Source organism: Oncorhynchus mykiss, chromosome 5 (assembly GCF_013265735.2).
Source record: "Oncorhynchus mykiss isolate Arlee chromosome 5, USDA_OmykA_1.1, whole genome shotgun sequence".
NCBI classification, from domain to species: domain Eukaryota; kingdom Metazoa; phylum Chordata; class Actinopteri; order Salmoniformes; family Salmonidae; genus Oncorhynchus; species Oncorhynchus mykiss.
The window spans coordinates 89,812,672-89,825,527 of NC_048569.1; the positions used below are offsets into that span (position 1 = coordinate 89,812,672).

The window sequence follows — 12,856 nt, forward strand, 5'->3', positions numbered from 1 at the left end:
GTTTAACTCCAATGTTGGTAAACAAAGTAAATGTAAACAAACACTGTATAGCCTCAAAACATGGTTAAACTATAATACTAATATAATGGATGGTCAGTTCTTGCAACCATAGCTTGGTCTATGAATATGAGAGCGATTGCATTTCTCCAGCCCCATCCCTCAACTTTTAACCGAAACAGAGTGGTAGGTTCGATTTGCTATTGTTTCAACTGATTAGCCCTATAAACAAAACATGATACATATATTATGAAGAATCTACTATCTTTTATATTAACCTTTGTCCACTATATAAAAATTCACATTTCTGAACCGTCAAATATGTAAGTCTAGAAACTACACATCCCATGATCCTCCAGAACCTCTGTTTCCGTTCAATCTGACGTGTACGGATGTTTTCTGACAGTGGTCTACTCAGTAGCCCAAGGTAAGCGTGATTGTAGGGCTTTAGCAAACCGTCTTATTATCTCATTTAAGTGCATTTGTCAATGGAAGTTTCTCACATTTTGATAAAACCAGTGTTGTGCACACATTCAGTAAGTTCATTATGAGTGTCGTGGGTATATCACACGTGATTATGTTGATTTGGAACAATTGCTAGCTCGCTAACCTAGATAAGCTCTCCTAACGTTAGTAACTGTGGGACTCTACTGTAACTGCCAGTTCATTCTAAGATAGCTGAATTAGTTATATACATTGAAGTGAATATTCAATAACCTTGATTTTACTGGGTATGTATTCATTTAGCTACATTCACTTAACTCTATTTGAGCACTTAGCCTCATGTTTCTTCTCCATGCTTCCCTACAAATTACATTCAGACTGTATTGTATCACTGCGAGTTTCAGGGGAACATTGCGTAAGTAGCGAGCCAATGAGAGAACTTGAAGTATCTCTGTGAGGTCAAAACATTGACTCCAGTCTCCATTGGAAGTTGGATTCAGAGATGATATGTCTTGTATTTTTCTTTGAATGAAGGATTCTGTTATAAGAAGAGAACATCTCAGCTGCTATTTTGTTCATTTGCTGTATAGGTTTCTCTTATTTAACAGGGATTTTCTACCAAGATGTCAAAGAAGTCCAAGAAGAAGAAGAAGCAGAAGAAGGAGAAGGAGACAAATAAGTTATCTTTTTCCTCCAGTGAGGTGAGGAGTTTGCTGACATTTATTGTGACCTCAAGAGACTTCTCTTACATCTCTTGCTAGGAGTGTTAACCAAGGCTAAAAGTGTTTTTTGTTTGTTCGTTTTGTCTTTAATCAAGCATTCGTCACAGAAGGAAAAGGGCACCAAGAAACGCAGTCGTGCAGAGGGGACGCACCATGGCAGCTGTTCTGCAGAGGAGAAACGGGGGAGAGAGAAAAGAGTTAGCCACTCCACCCCAGGGAACAGTGCAGCAGGGAGCAGTCATGAGAAAGACCGGGAGTTCAAAAAAGCTCTCTACAGACTGGAGAAAACAACGTCGCAGGGTGCAGCCGAGGGAAAAAACGCCTGTCCTCTTGGAACCCCTCCTCAGGACAGCTCTGTGAGGAAGAGTTTCCCCAGCCAGCATGGGTCGGCTACCACCGGGGTCAAGACCGCAGACAGGGTGTCTTCCAAACCAGTCAGCAGTCTGAGCGCGAGTAAGACCAGGTCCCAAAATGTGGAGAAGATCCTTACGTTCCAGGGAAGCTCCAGTAAGCCATCTGACAAGAGCCCCTCCAAAACAGCCTCGAGCAGACTGACGACCAGTCCCAGGTCCCTCATGGCCCAGCTGAAGGAGCAGAGGAAGACGCTGGTGAAAAGGAGATCCAGTCCTGAGGAGAAGCCTGGCATTGGGAAGGACCACACCTCCCAAGGTAGGAGCTACCAGGACCCTCAACTGTCCCTTTCACTGGCTGAAGAGATGAGGGAGAAGAGGAGGAAGCTAGTGAAGAGGAGATCTGAAGAAGAAAAGGAGGATGTTTTAAAGGCTAAACGGGACAAGAGTGGAGCAAAATCCTATAGTCTTCCCTCTAACAACACCACCACCACAAAGCAGTCCTCCACCTCTACTAAAAACGCTACCTTTGAGAAAATCTCAAACACAGCAAGACATAGGCCTACCACCCAAAAGCAGAGGAATGTCTCTGATCTGTCCAAAACATCAGCAACATCTAAGTCCACGTGTGCCGAGGTACAGATGCCGCTACCCAAACCTCAGCCGCCTCTCAATTTTAAGATCCCAAAGAAGTCCAAACTTGTGCCACTGCCAGTTAATAGAGCCATCTGGGGGGGTGACCAGGAGGATGATAACGACAATAAGCCCATCAGTGCTAGAGTGAAGGTGGTGTCTCCTGCTTCTAGGCTTTCTCACCAGACAGGAAGTGCGTCCAAGCTTTGGACACCAAGGAGTGTGTCCAAATCTCTGAACTCCAAAGACGGTGTGTCTGCTGCTGTGAACAGAAACAAGCAGCACAAATGTGAAACGGTTCCAGAATCTTCCAAAGGTTCTAAAGAATTACGGCCCAGGTCAGCTCAGGGGATGACATCACCACCCTGTAACAGAACAACTTCCCCTGAAGATTATATAGAAGTCTATGATAATGACCAAGAGGTAGGTTTCTCAACATCATGACCAATTATTGATATAGGTGTGTCCGTAAGCTTGCATTCAGTGTGTGTGTGTCTGTGTTAGATGCAGCTGGTGGAGGAGCTGCATCTGGCCCGCAGTGAGAAGAGGCTGGAGCTGAATGTGGTGGAGATCTATGGAGAACTCACCAGCATGGACATCGACCCATCAGAGGAGGGCATCACATTCACACTCAGTGAGAGAACCACCACTAACAACCCCTCCACACATACAAGCCAAACAATTACACAGAGGCACTATGCCGTGACCCAAGTGTTTTAATAGAAGGTGTTTAAGACATTAGGTTTGTCCCGTCAGTGCCTTCCTCCTCAGTATGCACATAAGGCCATTGGAGACGGACTCAGTATTAAAACCCTGCTCTCTGCACACCTGTGTAGGTAAAGAGGAGGATCTTCAGCAGGATCTGATCATTGTCCTGGACACCAACATCCTTCTCAGTCACCTAGACTTTGTCAAGAAGATGAGGTCACACGGCCTTGGAGGTGTGTGGAAGGGACACTGTTTAAAATTAGATTAAATAAATACCGCTACCCCAATCACTCATAGAACACACTTCTCCTTTTGATCAACTCTCTCCTTCATCTCCCTGCGCCTCCTCAACCCTCCCCTATTCCCCCTCCGTCTCCCCTCTCCTCCTCCCTTCTTCATCAACCTTCTCCTCCTCCCTTCTTCCTCAACCTTCCCCTATCCCCCTCCATCTCCCCTCTCTTCCTCCCTTCTTTCTCAACCTTCCCCTATTCCCCCTCCATCTCCCCTCTCCCCCTCTTCTTCTCTTCCCCCCTACCTCTCCTGCCATCCTCCCAAACCTCTGCTCTTCCTCCTCCTTCCCCACTTCTCTTTGTTCTCCACCACTTTTCCTCATCTCTCCTCCCTCATCTGTCCTCCCCCACCTCTCCCTCCTCTCCCTCAGCTCTAGGTCTCCCCACAGTGCTCGTACCCTGGGTGGTACTACAGGAGCTAGACTCTCTGAAGAACAGGAAGAGGCTATCCAGCTCTGTAGCCCACCTGGCCACACCTGCCGTTCATTACATCTACACCTGCCTGAAGAGCCAGGAGCCTCGACTCTGGGGCCAGTCCATGCAGCAGGCCTCTCAGAGCAGCCGTGAGTCCTATGTATTCCCTCCATTGGCACGGACTGAACAATAGTTCCTCTGGACTGCCACCTGCTGGTAATAGCAGCAAGAAAACTACTTGTTCCAATGACGAGCAGAGTCGCGCTAGTAGAATCGCTCCCTTTTTGCAGAACCTCTGCCAAACTCTGTTTTACCTGTCGGCAGTAACTATCAGGTTCACCTCTCTGTCTTCAGTGCTGAGCTGATGGTCATGACGCATGTCTCCTGTTCTCTCTCTCTCAATTTAATTGACTTTATTGACATGGCAAGTTATTTCTTACATTGTCAAATTATACATATTGAAAAATATATATGTATCTCTCTCGCTCTCTCTGACAGAGGGACTCAATGCTGAGAATAATGACGACAGAGTGCTGCAGTGCTGCCTGCAATACCAGAGTCTTTACCCAGAGGGTGCTCTCATCCTTTGCACGTGAGTCCACTCCCACCCCCCTGCTGCAGTGTGTCTGCCTGTCTTTCCTCTGCAGATACACGCAGGAAAGGTTTGACAGTGTGTGTGCGTGCCTGTCTGGAGATAGTTCTGTATGTGATATGGTGCTGTTTGAAAGCGATACTGCTTGTCATCAGTATTCACTTCTTCATTTCACAAAGACTTCCTTTACAAGAGGCCTCACACTGTCTGGTCACACACACACACACTCTCACACTTACTCACTCTGTCTCACTGTGTGTGATGTGGATTTGTAGCAATATCTTTCTGTCTGGTTGATTTTGATTGTGTATGTGTCCACAGTAATGATAAGAACCTGTGTAGTAAGGCCTTGCTGAGTGGGGTGAAGGCCTTCGGTAAGGCTGACCTGTTGGAGGAGGTAGACAGGCTCAAAACGCCTGGTGTCCACAACCTGACCCCTGTCAGCACACAGACACAAACCCTCACCTGCACCCCGAGCCAGACCCGTGACCACCAGAAACCCAGCCTCTTCCCAGGCCGGCAGCAGAATGAACAGAGCAGGAGTGATGGAGGGAAAGAGAGAGAAATGGAAGAGAAGAGAAAGATGGCTGCAGAAGAGGCCCGGGAGCTGAGCAGCTGTGTGTCAGTACTGGAGGACTGTCTGAAAGAGGTGCTGTCTCAGGTGCTGGAGATTGAGATGAAGGCAGCCTATGAAGAACTGTGGACAGAGGTAAACTCCACAATCTTCTGGTCAATTCCAAATCAGCCAATCGGCTGTGTCCAGATTCTCCACCTTTTGTACAATCCCTGTCATCGATTTTACTATGATGGAAACTCCCTCCAGCCGTTGCCTACCCCAGTCCCATGCTTTTCAATCCATGATAGGGAAGGTGCAAGTGCACACTTCAGGAAAAATGTAGAGAATCGGGATGCAGCCTTGGCCTCTGAAAGGAATCAGCAGATTGGTAGATGTGGAATTGTGTTTCCCCTCTGACTTTGTTCAGCTGTAATAGTAAGGGTAGTGAGGGGGTGGGTGTCATATTTTTTGCTGTGGTCCCAACAATTTAGCAATAAAAGTGACTCTAAAATGGCAAAAGACATTCAACAATAAATTCCTATTGGGCAAAACATATTCCAAAACAAGTGCAAGTTTTTATAGTCATAAGATGTAGTCATTGTGTGTAAGGATATATATGGAAATACTGTCAAATAAAAGATGGCATTCTCTGTCACCTAACATGAACATTCTATCTCAAAATGCTTGGGAATAGAGCCCCCCCCCCCCCCAAAAAAAATGTTCCTCAGCGTCCAGAGACATGGATGAGAGTGTATATACAGAGAGGAAGCTTGAACTACGTAAAGTGATCAGATGTTGGTTATCATTTTGTAACCTACATTTTTGTTTGGAAATGATAGATTGTATATGTGAAACCGCCCTGGACTCTTGAAGACCTTCTGCAGTGTTTCAAGAAACACTGGATCTCTGTTTTCGGCAACATCGTCCCTCGAAATCTGCAGCAATCCCTGGAAAACCTTCACAACTACTTCTTCTCAGGTGAGAAACCATGACATCACTGTCAGATTCCAGCACTCTCAAAATGCAATCAATATCCCTCTTTGGGAACTACAAATGTAAATGAGATGTTATCTAGTGCAACACATCTTTTCTCAGTTTCTGAGACTTATGTTTTTGTTATACATTGTCCAAATAAACTATAAATAATGGGGGAAAAACACTATAAAATGTTGTGTGTACTTTCAACACTTTGATGGAAACTAGTACATTTGCATGCTAAAAATAAATAGTGATATCCCTTAAAATGGGCCCAGTGAACTCTGCTGCAAATAGAGTTCTCCCTGGCTAAAGCACAGTGCTATACTGCCTACACCAGCGCTCCTACTGCTCTACAGAACTATATTCAGAATAAGGCTCTGCAGAGAAGTGTGTCAGAAGCAAAATGCTGACTGAGTGGTTAACTGCAGTAGCCATACTAAACATGCTGCTCAGTGTTGCCATGGCTCTGTTTGTCGTTGTATTGCATTAGCAGCTGTAGTGTGAGTGTGTGTTCCCCTGTTCATCATACTCTCTCTAGCATGACCCCTCCCTATTCTAATCTTGGGTGGACCAGCCAGGACTCTTAGAGAGTTGAGCGGAAGGGAGGGATGAACGGTATCTAACAAATAATCCAGAAGTGGAAACTACTGCAGTGTGTTACTGTTTGTGTTTAGTGTTTGTGCGTGCATGTGCGTGTGTGTGTGTGTGTGTGTGTAGGTGGATGTGCATGGAAGGGAAGTGACATAGGTATAAACAGACACACACAAACCTTTAATTCCTACAAGTCTTCCTATTCTCCATTAAATATACTGGCTCTGGTTAAATAACTACTGTACTGTCAGGACAAACTGGCTCTGGTTAAACAACTACTGTACTGTCAGGACAAACTGGCTCTGGTTAAATAACTACTGTACTGTCAGGACAAACTGGCTCTGGTTAAATAACTACTGTACTGTCAGGACAAACTGGCTCTGGTTAAATAACTACTGTACTGTCAGGACAAACTGGCTCTGGTTAAATAACTACTGTACTGTCAGGACAAACTGGCTCTGGTTAAATAACTACTGTACTGTCAGGACAAACTGGCTCTGGTTAAATAACTACTGTACTGTCAGGACAAACTGGCTCTGGTTAAATAACTACTGTACTGTCAGGACAAACTGGCTCTGGTTAAATAACTACTGTACTGTCAGGACAAACTGTGGGGTTGCTTACAATTGGCTTCTGTGTTTCTCATTGACGTATGTGCGTGCGTGACTACATGTGATCGTGTGTGTGTGTGTGTGTGTGTGTGTACAAAGTGTGTGTGTACTCTGACGTTCTGGTCTCTCTCCTTAGGTAAATCAGTAGAGCAAAGCTCTACAGTGCTGGCTCTGTATGAGTCTAGAGAGCTGCTGCAGGCCTTCGGCTGCAGGTCAGACTACGATGGGCGTGTCCGACCGGCCCTCGCCTCCCTGAATACCCTGCTGCAGAGGATACTCCCTCAGGTACGCTGCCTGGAGCTCATTCAGGACTGCAACGTCACACGGTGGCAAATCCCTTTATGTTTTGGACCCAAGTTGTCCAAAGTTGTTAACTTATTTGTATAGTATTCTTGTGTGTTTCTTAAAATCTTTTACAGTTTTACCGTTGAGCTCTCGTCTAAAGAGACATTCCAATGTTTGTGCTTGTTTACAAATGGCAAATAAATGTAACTTAAAGTTGATCTTGGTATGTAGCCAGAGAAAGTCTCAGAGGAGACCCACACCAGTGACGGTGACACCCTCATGGCGGAGGAGGAGGAGGAGAAACAGACCACGCCTGCTCGAGTGTCACACCAGGAAGTGTGGGTGATGTTTGAGAACATCTGGAACAATGTGTGTGGGATCAGGTGAGCAGATGATACGGAGTTCATGTTTAGGACCTGTGGAGATGAGCCCATAGTTGGGAAGGCAGGGTCCTAAATACTAGTATTTCTAACATGCATTCTAAAGACTGTGCCTGTTAAAAGGTATGTTAGTATAAGAGGTCATTGTGCTTTGTTCAGCTCTGCTGTTTTCGCCGCTCTCCGCTTTGACCCGGGCGCCATAGAAACCAACCAGCCAGTAGAGGGTCCTCCCCTTCCCCAGGACGCCATCTCCTGTCTGCACAGACTATCTACTGCTGTCAGACAACTGCTACATGCCTTCACCAGGTCAGTTATACCATACTGTACTCCCTCCATTCTGACAGTACAGTAGTTCTCTCCTGTCTGTCTGCACAAGCTATCCACTGCTGTCAGACAACTGCTACATGCCTTTACCAGGTGAGATACCTGACATATCTCTCACCTTAAACACCTGCAAACCTTGTAACTCTTAGGACCAGGACTGGTGACCACTACCACCCCAAACTTAGCCTTACCATATTCAATGATGCTGAATCACCCACCTGTTCCAGACTAAGGATGTGTTTTGAAGGAGCGATTGCATATTGCCCAGAAATGGGACAAGTGTGATGTCGTCACAGTAGAGCTCCTGTCTTGACTTGTCCGTCTGGTGTCACACTCTCCTCTCTGCTAGACTCACTGCCATTCAGGCCAGGGGAAGATAATAGCGAGGCTGCAGACAATCGGCAATCAGTAACACTTTCACATTACGTCACTGACGGTTGCTATGGTGATGACGTTATTAAAAAAGCAGCGGTCACATCCCAACAGTCACGGGGTCACTGAAATCGTTCATGTTATGGTTGATGGCTCATTGTGATGTTTCTATTAGTTTTAAAGAGTTTGGCTTTCTCCTGGAGAGCCAAATGGCCTTGCCTTGTTTTCCACTACATTGGCTAGCTTCTCCTTCATCAAGAATTGGGGAATTTGGGGAATAGGATTGAAAGTAAGGCATGCTGCTGTGCACACATACACAGCCTTTAACGGGGGTCCGGTTTGGTTGGTGTATGGTGTCTCCTCAGTCAGGAACGCTGTGACATTTGTCTCTTTCAACAGTAACTATGAACATTCTGCCTCATTGTAGTGTCAGTAGGAACCCAACCAGTGGTGTGTTCATATATTTTACCTTTATTTAACTCGGGTCAGCTTTCTCCATTTTAAATCTTTCCTTAACGTTAGAATTATTTCACAATACTGATGACGGATCAGCTCCTAGAGCGATATTGTAACCCATGGCTGCAAATATTGTTGTGGCTTATTGTAATTCTTACCCTATAATAATACTCTGAATCAAGATTTGGAACATCATTACACACGTTAGGCTTCACATCAACAAATATATTGAGGCAAAAATCACAAATAGCATTATTATATATCTTTTTTTTAAACTAAATTCAATGAACATAACATTTATTTCAATATCATTGAAATAATATAGGCCTATGTAGTCTATACTCTAGGTAGGCTGTTTATCTTTCAATGCAGTCATCTTTTCATTTGAAGAATCTGTTTATCCTTCGCTTGTTTTTAACGATTGCAAAGACATTGGCAACTTTGTATTTATAATCAACTTTGTTGTCGTCGGTGGTCAAAAATTGGGCTCCTGCTGTGACTGTATTACCAGTGGTCATGAAGGCAGTCAAATTCCATGTGATTGTTTAACCACGGTAATTAGGCTTCTCCAAGCTCTGATGCAGGTTGCTGGTCATTAGTTTGCTAACTGCCTGGTACTCGGCACTCTATTGTCCCTCTAATCACTCTGACATCAATGTAATTTAAATTCTAATCAAACACTTCATGAGTGCCCATGAGCTCATGTTGTGCAACCTTTCTATAGGCTATGCAATTGCGTGAGAAAAGAGTGATGGCCTCTAATAAAAATAGGAGGCCCCATAGGCTTTCTATAGGCTAGGCCTACTATATTTAATTCTGAACTTTCCTAATATTAAGCACATTGCTTATATTTATAACAGGAGTATAGCCTACCTATAGGCTTTCTATAGGCTAGGCCTACTATATTTATTTCTCAACTTTCCTAACAGGAGTATAGCCTACCTGACTGGCATGAAAATGAACCGTGGGGAAAGAGTCCTCCATTCGTTATTTAAGTGTATAGATGACATGTATTTTTCCCACTGCCTCTGTTTCGATACAGGTGCATGATAATTGTTCATTCTAAATATAAAAAAATTGACACATATATTATTTATTATATGTAAAGACAAGATTCATTCTAGAATAGTCTGATTGGTGTCAACATTATCCTATCGCTTTGAATGATATATTATGAATTGTGAATGATGCCCATCTTGAAGGCTAGAAACAATGCAATTTTTTTTGCGACATTTTTTTTAATCATAGTCGCACACCTCATGTAGCCTTGCCCATAGGCCTATATGTTTTGATAAGGTTTATATCACAATTTGTGGCCAAATAACGTCTTAAAATGAAGCGCATTAATCCGCTTTACAAGTGGTGTAGAGCCTAACTGGCATATAGAAGCAGCGAGTGAGTTTCGAGTTTGGGGAAGATCCATCTTCACCATTATAATGCACCTTTTTATAATAAAAACATTACATACATAATCGCATTTGCGGTCACTTTTGATAATGGTGTTTTCCCGCTAATGGAACATTTGCACTTATAGCTTACTGCCGTGTGCGCGTTGCTGCGCTTATAATGTGAAGAAATAGCCTAATAGTTTATCACATTTTAAGCTAAACGTTCTGATCAATTATGTAAAATAGTTTGTTTAATGCTAGTGGTTGTATTAGTTTGGGATCTATCGCATCCCACAACTGTCCCAGACCATGTTTGGAATATTTATTTCTCACACAGAATAGATTAGGTAAACTTTTGTACTATGGGGATAGTAGATTGACAGGCTAGTGCTTTTGCTGTTCGTTAGGCCTAATCTTGTTGGTTGACAAAGTAACTGTGGATAGTTCTTTCAATATCTTCAATATGCATGCAGTTGCATCCTCAAAGTGTCTGTCTTCACTTGTAGCCTGTGAGAAATACCCGATCACGTGATGGAGAGCCATGTGAGTGAGAGGTGCTTCGGAGAACGCTGCACTCTGGGAGACGGGAACAACGGCCACTGGCTGCAAAAGGCGTGGATCTCTTTAGGGTGCATTAAGGCCGCACAAAGGAGATGCCACCATTCAATTTGAATTGTGAAATTGTGAATGAGAGACAGGAAGTGTATACAGCCTGCGCAAAAAACAAAGCAGAGCTCCTGACTTTCATTTGTTTAAAAAAAAAAAACATAATTAGTCGCTTCATGCAGACTTACAATGTATTAAAAATGAAAACATATATAGCCCAACATTTGTAAAACAACTAAAGTTACATTGACTCTAAATTAAGCATATATTAGTACCTATTTCTTTGTTAACCGCTCAACACAGAATAGCTGCATGTGCACACTCCCTCAAATCGTTTGGAGAAAATATCCTTTGGCTTTTATTCAGTTATGTTCAATACTATTATTCATACTATAAAATAATATCAAGTATTTGCTTCGAATTCCATGGCGTTCTTGTCTGCTAAATTAACTAGTGTAGCCCACAGTAATATGGCATAGCCAGATCAGGGCCTAACATAAGGACAACTCAGAGTATGCTGTTCTGTTCTTCTGAAATAAAACTAGCTTTTCTTCATATCATGCTTCTGTAGACCTGTCTAAAATAAATAAGCACTCAGGACCTCAGACTGGGATGACGGTTCAACTTCCAACAGGACAACGACCCTAAGCTCACAGTCAAAACGATGCAGGAGTGGCTTCTGGGACAAGTCTCTGAATGTCCTTGAGTGGCCCAGCCAGAGCCCAGACTTGAACCCGATCGAACATGTCTGGAGAGACCGGAAAACAGCTGTGCAACTATGCTCCCCATCCAACCTGACAGAGATTGAGAGGATCTGCAAAGAAAAATGGGAGAAACTCCCTAGATACAGGTGTGCCAAGCTTGTAGAGTCATATCCAAGAAGACTCGATGCTGTAATCGCTGTCAAAAATCGCTGTCAATAAAGTACTGCGTGTAACAAAATGTGGAAAAAGTCAAGGTGTCTGAATACTTTCCGAATGCATCGTACGTGCAAATCGGTGTGTTCAGGGGCTCTTTTAAGATGTTTTTGGGAAACAAGGCCCAGATTGGTGTTTTTAGAGCTCATTAATCATTACATTTGTCTAACACCTCACTCAAACTCTCATTAGCACACACAGCCTACTGTACATTACAGTTGTAAGATCCAAATATTATAAGTTACTCACATTATGTTCTAATAATACAGTGTATTTTATTACTATAGTTTTTGTAAAACTTCTCACATAATGAGGCATCTATCACACGTCTTCCAGGATGCCTCTTCACTACCTACCTAAACACCTCTTCACTACCTACCTAAACACCTCTTCACTACCTACCTAAACACCTCTTCACTACCTACCTAAACACCTCTTCACTACCTACCTAAACACCTCTTCACTACCTACCTGATTTCTGAATACAGATCAGGGCCCAATTTCCCAAAAGCATGTTAAGGCTTAGTTCATTGTTAGAACCGTGTGTTTGTGGTGTAGTTCCAGTTTGTTCAGGGCTCTCTGAGTCCCCGAAAGTCTGTTTCTTTCCTGCTGCACATAATGTTGATTTGAATAAAGGCCAGGGTATTTCTGTACTGTACACATTAGGCAGAACAGGTGGTTGGTTAGAAATGGAACAGACAGGCCCAAAAACGAAGATGACTTTCATGTATGCCCATCTGTAGGAAGTTTGGGTGAGGTGTGTGTTGAAGCTGCTCCTATGTGGTTACCTAGGAGACAGACAGACAGTAGCTCTTACAGTAGCTAGCAGTGACGCATCATCACAGCCCATAACCCCCCCAAGTCCCTGCCGGGAGAAAATATGTATAATGCAGACAGATTTAGCCTGCTGAAATGACTTTCTTTCCTCTCCCTCCACCATCTCTATCTCTCTCAATTCAAAAGGTGCTGTATTGGCATGGGACACATGTTTATGTTTCCAAAGCAAGTGAAATAGACAAAGAAAAGGGAAATAAACAAAACATATACAGTAAACATTACAACAGTTTTAAAAGAACATAGACATTTCAAATGTTATATTATTGTTAATGTCGTAACAATGTGCAAATAGTTCAAAAGGGAAAATAAATAAACAGAAAGATATAGGTTGTATTTAGAATGGTGTTTGTGCTCCACTGGTTACCCTTTTCTCATGGCAACCTTTCTCTCTCATCTCTTTCACTC

General features: G+C 43.5%; 1 protein-coding gene across 4 annotated transcripts in view; it reads left to right on the forward strand.

The window, feature by feature from the left end:
* Positions 1 to 354: 354 nt before the first annotated feature.
* The window catches only part of swt1 (SWT1 RNA endoribonuclease homolog), a 34,221-nt gene continuing 21,719 nt past the window's right edge, over positions 355 to 12,856 (forward strand). The window contains exons 1-12 of one of the 4 annotated variants that reach the window (XR_002473648.2): positions 355 to 424; positions 1,050 to 1,142; positions 1,259 to 2,569; positions 2,651 to 2,780; positions 2,983 to 3,087; positions 3,516 to 3,707; positions 4,057 to 4,150; positions 4,472 to 4,859; positions 5,546 to 5,684; positions 7,023 to 7,171; positions 7,403 to 7,554; positions 7,755 to 7,857. Coding sequence is in view for 3 of the 4 variants with exons in the window: in XM_021604680.2 (XP_021460355.2) it covers positions 1,065 to 1,142; positions 1,259 to 2,569; positions 2,651 to 2,780; positions 2,983 to 3,087; positions 3,516 to 3,707; positions 4,057 to 4,150; positions 4,472 to 4,859; positions 5,546 to 5,684; positions 7,023 to 7,171; positions 7,403 to 7,554; positions 7,711 to 7,857 (2,885 nt within the window). In the remaining variant the exon portion in view is untranslated. Of the gene's footprint in view, positions 425 to 505; positions 729 to 1,031; positions 1,143 to 1,258; positions 2,570 to 2,650; positions 2,781 to 2,982; positions 3,088 to 3,515; positions 3,708 to 4,056; positions 4,151 to 4,471; positions 4,860 to 5,545; positions 5,685 to 7,022; positions 7,172 to 7,402; positions 7,555 to 7,710; positions 7,858 to 12,856 lie in introns of those variants that run through there. The other 3 variants (XM_021604680.2, XM_036978730.1, XM_036978731.1) reach the window with 3 other exon arrangements.